General features: G+C 43.9%; 1 protein-coding gene across 1 annotated transcript in view; it reads left to right on the forward strand.

Annotated features, from left to right (window-relative positions):
* Positions 1-14,062, forward strand: part of stam2 (signal transducing adaptor molecule (SH3 domain and ITAM motif) 2) — a 100,878-nt gene that overhangs the window by 58,499 nt on the left and 28,317 nt on the right. The window contains exons 9-11 of the mRNA XM_043694253.2: positions 4,175-4,251; positions 7,306-7,393; positions 13,425-13,479. Of these exons, the coding sequence (XP_043550188.2) occupies positions 4,175-4,251; positions 7,306-7,393; positions 13,425-13,479 (220 nt within the window). The remainder of the gene's footprint in view (positions 1-4,174; positions 4,252-7,305; positions 7,394-13,424; positions 13,480-14,062) is intronic.

The raw sequence follows: 14,062 nt of genomic DNA on the forward strand, positions 1-14,062 counted from the left end.
AAGAAATAGAAACCCGATTAGACCATTTAGCCTGTCTGTCATGCTGCTGTATTTATGACAAATTGTGTGCTTCATCACAGACCCAGACACAGACACACCATTTCTCTGTTGCCTGCTTTCACGCTCTCTCTCCTTCCTTCCTTTCGCCTGCTCTCTCCCTTTCTATCAATATATTCAATGAGGAAGCATTCACAATGCTATTAGTAGGGAGTTCCAATGATGCACAACCCTTTTGAGTGAAGTAATTTCTCCTCCTCTCAGTCTTGATTGTCCCTCCCATCCTGAAACTGCCCCTAGATTTGAGATTCCCTGAGTAATGGAACCAATCTCAGCGTCTACCTTATCAAGCCAATTTCATTCTTAACTCCAGGAATATAGACCCCATTTTACTCAGTCGGTCAGCATTGCAGATTCTCTCGTCCTAGGGAGCAATCTATTGAACCTTCACTGTACTGCCTCCAGTGTCAGTATCTTCTTTAAAATTGGAGACCAAGGCAGTACAGTTTGCCAGATATGATATTATCAATGTTGCAGGTAAGGCAAGCACCATTGCTTTCAAAAGCTGATTGGGAGCAGATGTTTGCAGGTGAAGGGATGGCTGGAAAATGGGAAGCCTTCAGAAATGATATAACGAGAATCCACCCTGTGCAATTGTAGCAAGACTTCTTCATTTCCTTAATTTATTTCCCTTGCGATTAAAAGCCAAAATGGTATTTGCCTTCCTAATTGCTTGCTGTACCTCCATGCAGCTCTGTCTGCTGTTGGTAGGGGTCACGTGACAAAAGCCTGATTTTTCTCTTAACTAAGCCTATTGTGCCGAGGTGAGTTTTTGCATCGTCGCACCACTGTTGATAACTGTCTCATGGAGCACAGGACAGAAACAAAATATTGGAATGCTGGAGATCGACAGGGAAGCAAAATTCTGCCAAGGGTCAGCAGGCCAGACAGCATCTGTGGAGAGAGGGACAGCATTAGAAGTTTTGATTTGAGAAACTGATTCTGACCAAGATATGATTAAAAGATCATCAACCTGAAACATTAACTCTGTTCCTCTCTCCATGGATGTTGCCAGACCCTATATTTCCAATAATTTACTACTTTATTTTTGTCAAATGTCATGTTAGTGACCGATATCTGAGCTTCTGACGTCATTCTGTTTTTGGGAAATGTTCTTTTGGGTTTGTGTGTGTGTGTGTGTGTGTGTGTACATCTCCCTTTGGAATGTTTGGCAGAACATTGGACAGAATTCCAAACGGCAGTGTAATCGGTGCTGTTGCTGATAACTTGACAAACAGCTCAGGTTTTGCTCATAACTTTTGGTGTCAACTCATGCCAATAGTTGGCTTACTGCCTGGTGACTTTTCTCTCTCCCCTTTCACTGCGCCTCCTGTTTCTGTCTGCCTTGCAATTAGGACTAGAGTAAGTGGTGGAGCCTCTGTTAGATAGTCACAGTACGAGTGAATGACTTTGGGGGAAAATTGTTTAGTGGCAACAATCACAGGATCAGTTTGGATGAACATGTCAACTGTGTAGTTAGTCTGTTATGCACACACCAGCGCACATCTGGTTGAAGTTTCTAATTATTCCTTAACTCCGTAGTGGCCAGTTTGTAATTATCCCCTTTGACTATCCAAAGTGGCTGTTTGACGTCTTGTCCCAAGAACCAGTTCACTCCCATGTACTTTATTCTTGAAGTATTGTGTGTGGAGAAAAGTAATTATTTTGGAATGAGGATTTCTTGCCCCCAGAAAGTTTTGAAATGGTGTTTTGAATAATTTTTTTCAGTAAGGAGAATATAACAGCATGAGGTAAGTAAAGTGGATTAATGACAAAGTAGTTCCAGCTCAAACAGAATGCCTCCCACACATACCACTGCCCTGCCTGCAGCCTATTCACTTTTAGGCAGTGCAGCATCATTCAGTTAACAGGCTGTAGAAATGATCTGTCTTTGTGTCTGTTGCTAGTCATTCAGAGTTCCTGTAGATTCTGGGCTGCAGTGCAGAGAAAATTAAGTGTTTATAGTCTGAACTGGTTTCAGATTTGCAACTTCAAGAGGTTCTGTTTTGAATCCTTTGTCCTTTCAAGGTGAATAAGTTGCAAGGGTTATGATGTATTCTTAGTTTTGTGTCACTGGTTTGGCTAGTGAATGGGAGGAACATAAAATAAGACACGACTGGAAACACAAGATGCTGGCAATCACAGCAGATCAGGCAGCATCTGTGGGGAGAGCGAGCAAGTTAATGTTTCTAATCTAGATGACTTTTCATCAGAGCTGCCTGATCCCTGTGACTTCCAATGTTTTTGTTTGTTTTCAGTACAGATTCCAGCATCCTGCAGTAATTTCCTCCTCTAAAATAGGACATCTCAGAGGCCATTTGGCCCGTTGAATCTGAGCCAGCTCTTTTGAGGAACAGTGCAGTTATTCTCACTGTGCCTGACTCTCTATCCATCAATGCTGAAAAATGTGTTGCTGGAAAAGTGCAGCAGGTCAGGCAGCATCCAAGGAGCAGGAGAATCGACGTTTTGGGCATAAGCCTTTCTCCTCATTCCTTTTCCAGCAACACATTTTTCAGCTCTGATCTCCAACATCTGCAGTCCTTTCGCCAACACATTCCACCCTGACCTTAAATTTACCTGGACCATCTCCGACACCTCCCTCCCCTTCCTGGACCTCTCCATCTCCATTAATGACGACCGACTTGACATTGACATTTGTTTTCAAACTCACTGACTCCCACAGCTACCTGGATTACACCTCTTCCCACCCTACCTCTTGCAAAAATGCCATCCCGTATTCCCAATTCCTCCGCCTCCGCCATATCTGCTCCCAGGAGGACTAGTTCCACCACAGAACACACCAGATGGCCTCCTCCTTTAGAGACCGCAATTTCCCTTCCCACGTGGTTAAAGATGCCCTCCAACGCATCTCGTCCACATCCCGCACCTCCGCCCTCAGACCCCACCCCTCCAACCCTAACAAGGACAGAACGCCCCTGGTGCTGACCTTCCACCCTACCAACCTTCGCATAAACCAAATCATTTGCCGACATTTCCGCCATCTCCAAAAAGACCCCACCACCAGGGATATATTTCCCTCCCCACCCCTTTCTGCCTTCCGCAAAGACCGTTCCCTCCGTGACTACCTGGTCAGGTCCATGCCACCTTGCAACCCACCCTCCCATCCTGGCACCTTCCCCTGCCACTGCAGGAACTGCAAAACCTGTGCCCACACCTCCTCCCTCACCTCCATCCAAGGCCCTAAAGGAGCCTTCCACATCCATCAAAGTTTTACCTGCACATCCACTAATATCATTTATTGTATCCGTTGCTCCCAATGCAGTCTCCTCTACACCTGCACCAATCAACCACACTGCCCTGTGGCCCAACATTTCAACTCCCCCTCCCACTCTGCCGAGGACATGGAGGTCCAGGGCCTCCTTCTCCACCTCGGAAAACTTCAACCCCAGGGCATCAATGTGGACTTCAACAGTTTCCTCATTTTCCCCTTCCCCCACCTCACCCTAGTTCCAAACTTCCAGCTCAGCACTGTCCCCGTGACCTGTCCTACCTGCCTATCTTCTTTTCCACCTATCCACTCCACCCTCCCCCCGCCCCCGACTTATCACCTTCTTCCCCTCCCCCACTCACCTATTGTACTCTATGCTACTTTCTCCCCACCCCCACCCTCCTCTAACTTATCTCTCCACGCTTCAGGCTCTCTGCCTGTATTCCTGATGAAGGGCTTTTGCCCGAAACGTCGATTTTACTGCTCCTTGGATGCTGCCTGAACTGCTGTGCTCTTCCAGCACCACTGATCCAGAATCTGGTTTCCAGCATCTGCAGTCATTGTTTTTACTTAGTCCTCACTTCCTCTCTATCCATCAGTGTCTCTCTGATGAGGAGGAGAACTTTGTAACTTTGTTCTGTGCTCTGTATTTCTGTTGCTCATGTATCCTTTTGAGTACAGTCACGCACAGTGCTTTAGATTTCTGTCCTGTTACTGCAGCGCTCAATGCAAACATTCTAACCTGTGATTCATCTTGATTTATGTAAGGAACCGGGTGTTTGTGATAGAAGCAGCATCTCTAGGTCTGGAATGGTGTGATTGGAAGCGTACTGTAAAGGAACATATGACATTACTTATGGCGTTCTGTTTGCTCTGCATTGATTACAGAGAAGGTTGTCGTGACGGAGGAGACGTCTGTACAAGATATTCAGCCTTCCGAGCCTGAGCCAGTTTATATAGATGAGGTATGTAGATTTTGTTCAACATTATTGACTTTCTGTCTCTGCCATTTTCTACCTTCTCCTCACCTTTGGGCACAGAGTCCTCCTAAATGTTAACAGATCCTCCAGTATTCCACCCAACTGGACATTCTTCCTGGGCTTAGCCTAGATAATGGTCATTATCAGGATGCTCTGCACAGCCATACTATACCTTTCCAACACTGTTGACAAATGTACCTTTGGCTGTCTGGGCATCAAATGCTGAACCCTTCTGCCTCCCTATCTCTATTGACTTTTTTAATAAAAGTTCATGAAAGCCAACCTTCTTGTTCAAATGTTTGGACACTTGTCTTAATACTTCCTCATGTGGCTCAATGTGCTACACAAATGCAAGTTCTTTTTCCTTCAATAAAACAGCAGATGCGAAGCTGGTGTTTTAGTAGATCACTTTTCAGCTTTGATAGTAATTATAGAGATTTAAACCAAAAGATATTTCAGATAAAAAGTGAAGTACAATAGTAAATAACGTGAATGAACAAGCTTCTGAATAAAATGGGATTGATTTTAAAAAAAAAAAAGAGCTTAGCTGACAACTTAAAGTATTTCTTTGCAAAAACAGATGAAGTTGGCTTGCAATTAAATCGTGGTCAACTCCCTTCACAACAATATGAAGTTATTGATGAGAATTACAGCTTTTTTTTTCAGAAGAAGTACTATCATGAACATTCTTATGTTAAAGATGCATTGCTAGCTATTGGGTGGCATGTTGGCTCAGTAGTTAGCATTGCTGCGTCACAGAGCCAGGGACCTGGGTTCGATTCCAGCCTCTGGCGACTGTCTGTGTGAAGTTTGCACATTCTCCCTGTGTCTGTGTGGGTTATCTCTGGGAGCTCTGGTTTCCTCCCACAGTCTAAAGATGTACAGATTAGGTGGATTGACCACGCTAAACTGCCATAGTGTACAGCTAAATGGATAAGCCATGGGGAAAAGTAGGACTAGGGTAAGGGGTGGGCCCGGGTGGGATGCTGTTTGGAGGGTCATTGTGGAGTCAATGGGCTGAATGGCCTGCTACCACACTGTAGGGATTCTATGATCAGTAAAACCACAATCACTGAGAATAGGAGAGTGCTGATTGGTTAGCGGATGGAGTCTGATTAGTTAAAATATACCGATAAAGAATGCACGTTTATGCTGATGTAACAGTTTTCAGATTTTTGCTTAAATATTAAACCAGGCTGGTTGACTCTGGTTATGGCATTATGCTCAGAAATGAATCACCAAATGGTTGCCACATATTTTGTTGATTTTTTAAAAAGTTGCAATGTATATGGGCATTTTCTCTCTCTCCTCTACATTTAATACATGTAGTTTCCAATACTCACAACTGCGCTGTACTGCAAGCCTGACTGACAATCCTAAATTGGGTTCTCAAGCTTAGGGTTATCTAGCTCATATCCAATTGTAGAATCACAACTAATGTTGGACACTGTTGTGATTTTGCAATCATGAATTGATTATGTATGGTCCATACCTTGTTTGTCGTGAACAGCCAAAGGGATATGCTTATAGATTTTGCCTGTCCTCGAATGCTGCCTGAATTGCTGTGCTCTTCCAGCACCACTGATCCAGAATCTGGTTTCCAGCATCTGCAGTCATTGTTTTTACCTGTATGATATAGTCAGCCAGTCCTTGGGACTTGTACCTAACAACATGCTTGATATCCTACTGACACGGATGTTCATATACCGCTGTTCGTTTGTGCGATGACAGTAGCATCCTGTTTGTGGCCACCACCACTTATGATGTTTAGTACACAGGTCTTTGTAGACACAAAGAATATATACACTGCATCTGTTTCAAATGGACAAAATAGGTGATAGTTATTAATTGGTTCTCTAGCCAAGGTATGTCCAGCATAATCAAAGAACTGTGGATGCTGAAAATCTGTAACAAAACCAAAAATTGCTGGAAAAGCCAGGCTTGCATCTGTTCAAGCATAAGCTCTTCATCAGCACCACACTTTTTGACTCTGCTTTCAAGTACAGTGTCCCTTCTTCTGTTTTGAGGCACAAGAATACTCTTGTAGTAGATAGAGTTTAGAACTTAGTCTGGAAGAAAGCTATTCAACCTATTGTGTCTGTAGTGACTCCTGAAAGCGCTACCCAGCTAGTCCCATTATCCAGTCCTATCTCTATAGCCCTCTAATTCATCACTTTCAATTATATATCCAGCTCTCATTTGAAATCTCCTGTGGAATTTACTTCCATCACACTCCCAGGTAGCACATTTCAAATCCTAACAACTGAGTAAAAAGGTTTCTCCACCTCTTTCGGTGACAGTCTCGAAATTGTGACCTCTAGTTAGTAACATGCCACTAGTGGAAACAGAATATCTTTCCTTACCCTGTCAAAATTGTTCAGAATTTTGAACACCTCCATAAGATCACCTCTTATTCTCCATGGAGCAAACTAGATTAAGTGCAATTTATCTAATCTTTCCTGGTATCATTCTTTTGCAGTTTCTCCAGTGCTTTTAACATCCTTCCTTTAAAAAAGATGCTTAGAACTGAACACTGTACTCCAAATGTGATCTGACCAATGCTTTCTAAAGGTTTAGTGTCACTTCCTTGCTTTTATACTTTGTCTCTATTTATAAACCCAAAGATCCTAGTAGCCCTCTGAACAACTGTTTCAAGTTGCCTGGCCACCTTCAGAGAATTATGTACATGAATCCTGAGACCCTTTGCTTCTGTGTTCCCCTCAGATTTTTGCCATTGAGTATGTATTGTTTCTGTGTTTCTTCTTGCAAAATGCATTACCTCACATTTATCTGCATTACAATTCATCTGTCATGTGTCTGTCCATTTGGCCAACCTGGCAATGTCCCTCAAGTTGCTCATTGTCATTCTTGGAATTCGCTACATGTTAGAGATGTGACTGGTGTCACAACCCCAAGAAGATTCAATACCTATCTGTGTATGTCTGTTTTAAAAACTGAATTCAAGATCCCTGCACCTGCTACTGTTCTTTTAATGCTGTAACTTTTAAAATTAATTGTATGGGTTTTTTGTTTAAACAGGAAAAGATGGACCAGGTTTTGCAGTTGCTACAAAATGCAATTCCCACTGACCAGCAACCTGACTCGGCAGAACTGCTACATTTAGAAGGTAACCAGTGTCAGACCATGAGCATTGCTGAGATAAAAGCTGCAGAAACCCAGTAGCTCTGGCAACATTTGTGGAGTGAAAAATTGAGTTAATGTTTCGAGGTCAAAATCTCCTCTTCAGACCTGCTGAAGAGCAGTTAGATCAGACTTAAACATTAAATCTGTTTCTCTCTCTGCAGATGCAGCCAAACTTTAGAATCATAGAATCCCTAGTGTGGAAGCAGGCCATTTACCCCATCGATTCTCCGAACAGCATCTCACCCAGACCCACTCCCCTACCCTAGATCCCAGCATTTCCCATGGCTAACCCATCTAGCCTGTACATTCCTGGTCAATATGGGCAATTTAGCCTAATCCACCTAACCTTCATATCTTTGGACTGTGGGAGGAAATCCACGCAGATACCGGGAGAATGTACAAACTCCAAGCAGGCAGTCACCCAAGATTGGAATTGAACCCAAGTCCTTGATACTGTGAGCCAGCGGTGCTAACCACTGAGCTACTGTGCCGACCTGCTGGCTCCTCCTGCATTTTTTTATTTCTATTTAATATTTCCATCATGCACCATATTTTGCTTTTATATAAATATTCCTGGTTTTGTTATTTCTAAATGCAGTCCAGAAATTAAATCCTTTTCTTGTTTCTCATTTTAATGGAATCATGAAATAGTGCAGCATAGAGGAAAGTCATTTGGTCAAATCAGGTCTGTGCCAGCTCCATTGAAGAATTGATCCCATTCTACTGCTCTTTCCCCGACTCCATGCACTTTTCTTCTTAACCTTCAAATTTTATCGAATTTCTTTTTTAAATGCTACTCTTGAGTCTTTATCCACCACCTTATTGACCAATGCGCATGGTGGCTCAGTGGTTAGCACTGCTGCCTCACAGCACCAGGGTCTCAGGTTCGATTCCAGCCTCTGATGACTGTCTTTGTGGAGTTTGCACATTTTCCCATATTTGCGTGGACTTCCTCCGGGTGCCCCGGTTTCCTCCCACAATCCAAAGATGTGCAGCTCAGCTGAATTGGCCATGTTAAATTGCCCATTGTGTTAATTGCATTGATTAGAGGGAAATGGGTCTGGGGTGGATTACTCTTCAGAGGGTCGATGTGAACTGGTTGGTTGGAAGGGCCTGTTTCCACACTGTAGGGAATCTAACCTAATACACTCCAAATCCTAATTGCTCGTGGCATAAAAGTGCTTTGCCTGTTACCTCCTGTTCTTTTGCTGAACACCAGTCAGTACCTGTACCCCCAAGCTACTTTTGGTGATTGACATAAACGTTTTCCATCCAGATTACATTCTGTGTCATTGGAGTTTCTTCTAAGAGGTATTCAATATGGAGGAGTACTGATTTTTCAGCTGAGGAGGATGGTAGTTGATGATCAGTAACAAGTTTATTTTCCTGCGTTGTTTCGAGGTGTCCAGAGTTCAAACCACTGCTGTGAATGCTACCTCCAATGAACAAAGAATAATACAGCACAGGAACAAAACCTTTTGGCCCTCCAAGCCTATGTTGCCACGTTTTGCCCTTCCATACTAAAAATGGCTTCACTTACAGGATCCGTGTCCCTCTATTCCCTTCCTACTCATGTATTTGTCCAGATACATCTTGAATTCAAAGTTTGGGTGAAGATTTGTAGCTCGGGTGCTCGTTGTTGTGGTTCTGTTCGCCGAGCTGGAAATTTTTGTTGCAAACGTTTCGTCCCCTGCCTAGGTGACATACTCAGTGCTTGGGAGCCTCCTGTGAAGTGCTTCTGTGGTGTTTCCTCCGGCATCTATAGTGGCCTGTCCCTGCCGCTTCTGGTTGTCAGTTTCATCTGTCCGCTGTAGTGGCCGGTATATTGGGTCCAGGTCGATGCGTTTGTTGATGGAGTTTGTGGATGAGTGCCATGCTTCTAGGAATTCCCTGGCTGTTCTTTGTTTGGCTTGCCCTATAATGGTAGTGTTGTCCCAGTCGAATTCATGTTGCTTGTCGTCTGCGTGTGTGGCTACTAAGGATAGCTGGTTGTGGCGTTTCGTGGCTAGTTGATGTTCATGGATGCGGATGGTTAGCTGTCTTCCTGTTTGTCCTATATAGTGTTTTGTGCAGTCCTTGCATGGGATTTTGTACACTACACTAGTTTTGCTCATGCTGGGTATCGGGTCCTTCGTTCTGGTGAGTTGTTGTCTGAGGGTGGCTGTTGGTTTGTGTGCTGTTATAAGTCCTAGTGGTCGCAGTGGTCTGGCTGTCAGTTCTGAAATGCTCCTGATGTATGGTAGTGTGGCTAGTCCTTTGGGTTGCGGCATGTCCTCGTTCCGTTGTCTTTCTCTAAGGCATCTGTTGATGAAATTGCGCGGGTATCCATTTTTGGCGAATACCTTGTATAGGTGTTCCTCTTCCTCTTTTTGCAGTTCTGGTGTGCTGCAGCGTGTTGTGGCCCTTTTGAATAGTGTCTTGATGCAACTTCGTGTGTGTGTGTGTTGGGGTGGTTGCTTTCATAGTTCAGGACTTGGTCTGTGTGTGTGGCTTTCCTGTATACCTTTGTGGTGAATTCTCCGTTCGGTGTTCTCTGTATCATCACGTCTAGGAATGGGAGTTGGTTATCCTTTTCTTCTTCTGCAGAAGCAGTAATGCAAAGGTTAGAACAAACAGTCCTACCACAAATTCAACCCAAACTCTGGGTCAGATATGTTGATGACACCTTTGTAATTATTAAAAACACAGAAATAGAGAAAACACACCGGATCATCAACGACACACTAACAGGAATCCGATTCACGAGAGAAGAAGAAAAGGATAACCAACTCCCATTCCTCGACGTGATGATACAGAGAACACCGAACGGAGAATTCACCACAAAGGTATACAGGAAAGCCACACACACAGACCAAGTCCTGAACTATGAAAGCAACCACCCCAACACACACACACACACACGAAGTTGCATCAAGACACTATTCAAAAGGGCCACAACACACTGCAGCACACCAGAACTGTAAAAAGAGGAAGAGGAACACCTGTACAAGGTATTCGCCAAAAACGGATACCCGCGCAATTTCATCAACAGATGCCTTAGAGAAAGACAACGGAACGAGGACATGCCGCAACCCAAAGGACTAGCCACACTACCATACATCAGGAGCATTTCAGAACTGACAGCCAGACCACTGCGACCACTAGGACTTATAACAGCACACAAACCAACAGCCACCCTCAGACAACAACTCACCAGAACGAAGGACCCGATACCCTGCATGAGCAAAACTAGTGTAGTGTACAAAATCCCATGCAAGGACTGCACAAAACACTATATAGGACAAACAGGAAGACAGCTAATGATCCGCATCCATGAACATCAACTAGCCACGAAACAGCCACGACCAGCTATCCTTAGTAGCCACACACGCAGACGACAAGCAACATGAATTTGACTGGGACAACACTACCATTATAGGGCAAGCCAAACAAAGAACAGCCAGGGAATTCCTAGAAGCATGGCACTCATCCACAAACTCCATCAACAAACGCATCGACCTGGACCCAATATACCGGCCACTACAGCGGACAGCTGAAACTGACAACTGGAAGCGGCAGGGACAGGCCACTATAAATGCCGGAGGAAACACCACAGAAGCACTTCACAGGAGGCTCCCAAGCACTGAGGATGTTACCTGGACAGGGGATGAAACGTTTGCAACAAAAATTTCCAGCTCGGCGAACAGAACCCAACATCTTGAATGCTGCTGTTGTCTCATGTCCCACCACCTCCTCTGGCGATGTGTTCCAGACACAGTGATGCGGTATGATGTAATTAGAAGTGATAATGAAGGAGTCTGGCTCATAGAGATATGCAACACAGAAACGGACCCTCTCGTCCATGCCAACCAGATATCCTAAATAAATCTAGTCCCATTTGCCAGCATTTGGCCCAAAACCCTCTAAATCCCTCCAATCATGTACCCATCTAGATGCCTTTTTAAATGTTGTACTAGTCTCCACCACTTCCTCTGGCAGCTCATTCCACACACACACCACCCACTGCATGAAGATATTGTCCCTTAGGTCCCTTTTAAATCTTTCCCCTCTCACCTTAATTGTCTTCTCGTTTTGGACTCCACCACCCCAGGAAAAAGGCCTTGTCTATTTACCTTATCAACGCCCCTTATGATTTTATAAACCTCTGTAAGGTCACCCCTCAGCCTCCGACACTCCAGGGAAAACAGTCCCAGTCTATTCAGCCTTTCTCTATAGCTCAAACCCTCCAACCCTGGCAACATCCTTGTAAATTTTTTCTGAACCCGTTCAAGTTTTTCAACATCCTTCCCTGTAGGAGGGAGACCAGAATTGCACACAGTATTCCATTGGTGGCCTAACCAATGTTCTGTACAGCTGGAACATGACCCAATCCAATACTGAATGTACTAATAACACCTGATTCTCTGAATCTGATGATGTCAGGCTGTTGTTTGACTAATGTCTGGGTCAGAACGTCTAACTTTGGGAAAAGATATGAAATGTTATCAGTAAGAAGGACTCCATTTTTGATTGGAGTGTGTGTCCCTTTAACTCTGTCAGCCCTAGTCCCAAGCAGTGGTTGTGCCTGATTTTGTTCCAATATTGCAATTGTTTGAATAGCTTATCATTTACCTGTGGTGTTGCAATCTGAAATGTTGAACCATCTGAAATGGCGACTAAATCAATTCTGTCCGGTGCTATGAACTACTGCATGAGCGGTTCCTGATGCACAAGCCCCCAGAGAAAGAAGTTTCTTTGTATAATGGCTAGGCTGAGAACTAAGTTACTCTGTCTCCTGGATAGATTGGGTATGAGCTATCTGTATTGGATGATTGAGCACTGCTGGATTTTGGGATGTTAATAAAGCTATCAGGTTTGTCAATGCATAATAATGAGCTAAAAGTATGAGCTGGTCTGGAGTTTGCTTTTCTCACTGTACGTATTCAAACCCCTGTTGTCATGAGGTTGGGATAACTGATATGTGCCACAAGGATCGGTACTGGGCCCTCTACGTTTTGTCATTTACATAAATGATTTGGATGCAAGCATAAGAGGTACAGTTAGTAAGTTTACAGATGACACCGAAATTGCAGGTGTAGTGGACAGCGAAGAGGGTTATCTCAGAGTACAACAGGATCTGGACCAGATGGGCATGGGCTGAAAAGTGGCAGATGGAGTTTAATTCAGATAAATGCGAGGTGCTGCATTTTGGGAAAGCAAATCTTAGCAGGACTTATACACTTAATGGTAAGGTCCTAGGGAGTGTTGCTGAACAAAGAGACCTTGGAGGTTCATAGCTCCTTGAAAGTGGAGTCACAGGTAGATAGGATAGTGAAGAAGGCATTTGGTATGCTTTCCTTTATTGGTCAGAGTGTTGAGTACAGGAGTTGGGAGGTCATGTTGCGGTTGTACAGGACATTGGTTAGGCCACTGTTGGAATATTGCGTGCAATTTTGGTCTCCTTCCTATCGGAAAGATGTTGTGAAACTTGAAAGGGTTCAGAAAAGATTTACAAGGATGTTGCCAGGGTTGGAGGATCTTAGCTACAGGGAAAGGCTGAACAGGCTGAGGCTGTTTTCCCTGGAGCGTCGGAGACTGAGGGGTGACCTTATAGAGGTTTACAAAATTATGAGGGGCATGGATAGGATAAATAGACAAAGTCTTTTCCGTGGGGTTGGTGAGTCCAGAGCTAGAGGGCATTGGTTTAGGGTGAGAGGGGAAAGATATAAAAGAGACCTAAGGGGCAACTTTTTCACGTAGAGGGTAGTACATGTATGGAATGAGCTGCCAGAGGAAGTGGTGGAGGCTGGTACAACTGCAACATTTAAGAGGCATTTGGATGGGTATATGAATAGGAAGGGTTTGGAGGGATATGGGCCGGGTGCTGGCAGGTGGGACTAGATTGGGTTGGGATATCTGGTCGGCATGGACGGGTTGGACTGAAGGGTCTGTTTCCATGCTGTACATCTCTATGACCTACTTGTTGGTCTTTGTTCAGCTTTGACAAATAACCTGCCTTGTGTCTTTATTTCTAGATGTCTGTCAACAAATGGGGCCAATCATTGATGAGAAGCTTGAAGAGATAGACAGGTAGGAAACCATACAAATAACTTATTTTCCTGATTTTTATTTCTTTCTCTTTTTGGTAATGCATTTTGCAACCAATCTGACTCTGAATTTAACTTTTTTAAAACCTGTCTCCCTATCATTGCCAAGAAAATGTTTCCCCTTCCTGGACAGATTTGAACTTGGGGACACTTAAAAGTTAGTGACAAGACATTTTTTCCAAGCATCATTAGGCTATGGAACTTTTAAAAAATCTTTTTATTCTTTCACAGGATGTGTGGCAAGGCCAGGATTTATTGTCCATCTCTAACTGACCTTGAACTAACTAGTTTTCAGAGGGAAATTAAAAGTCAGCAACATTAATGTGGTTCTGAAGTCATACATAGGCCAGACTAGTAAGGACAGCAGATTTCCTTCCCTAAAGTACATTAGTGTATCCCTTTTTTCATCAAAGCTGTTCCTTTTCTCAAGGATACTGCTTCCTTAGTTGTTTTCAGAGGGGTCGTAAATGCTCCCGGTGCCGATGGTTTGGTACAGAGATGAAAGGGTTTTAAGAGGCCTTTTTGTTTATATGTAAACAGATGAGACTTCAGGCCCAAGTGGTCAT

This window comes from Chiloscyllium plagiosum, unplaced genomic scaffold (genome assembly GCF_037043375.1).
Source record: "Chiloscyllium plagiosum isolate Xiang-an unplaced genomic scaffold, Cpla_swu_hap1 HiC_scaffold_7, whole genome shotgun sequence".
NCBI classification, from domain to species: domain Eukaryota; kingdom Metazoa; phylum Chordata; class Chondrichthyes; order Orectolobiformes; family Hemiscylliidae; genus Chiloscyllium; species Chiloscyllium plagiosum.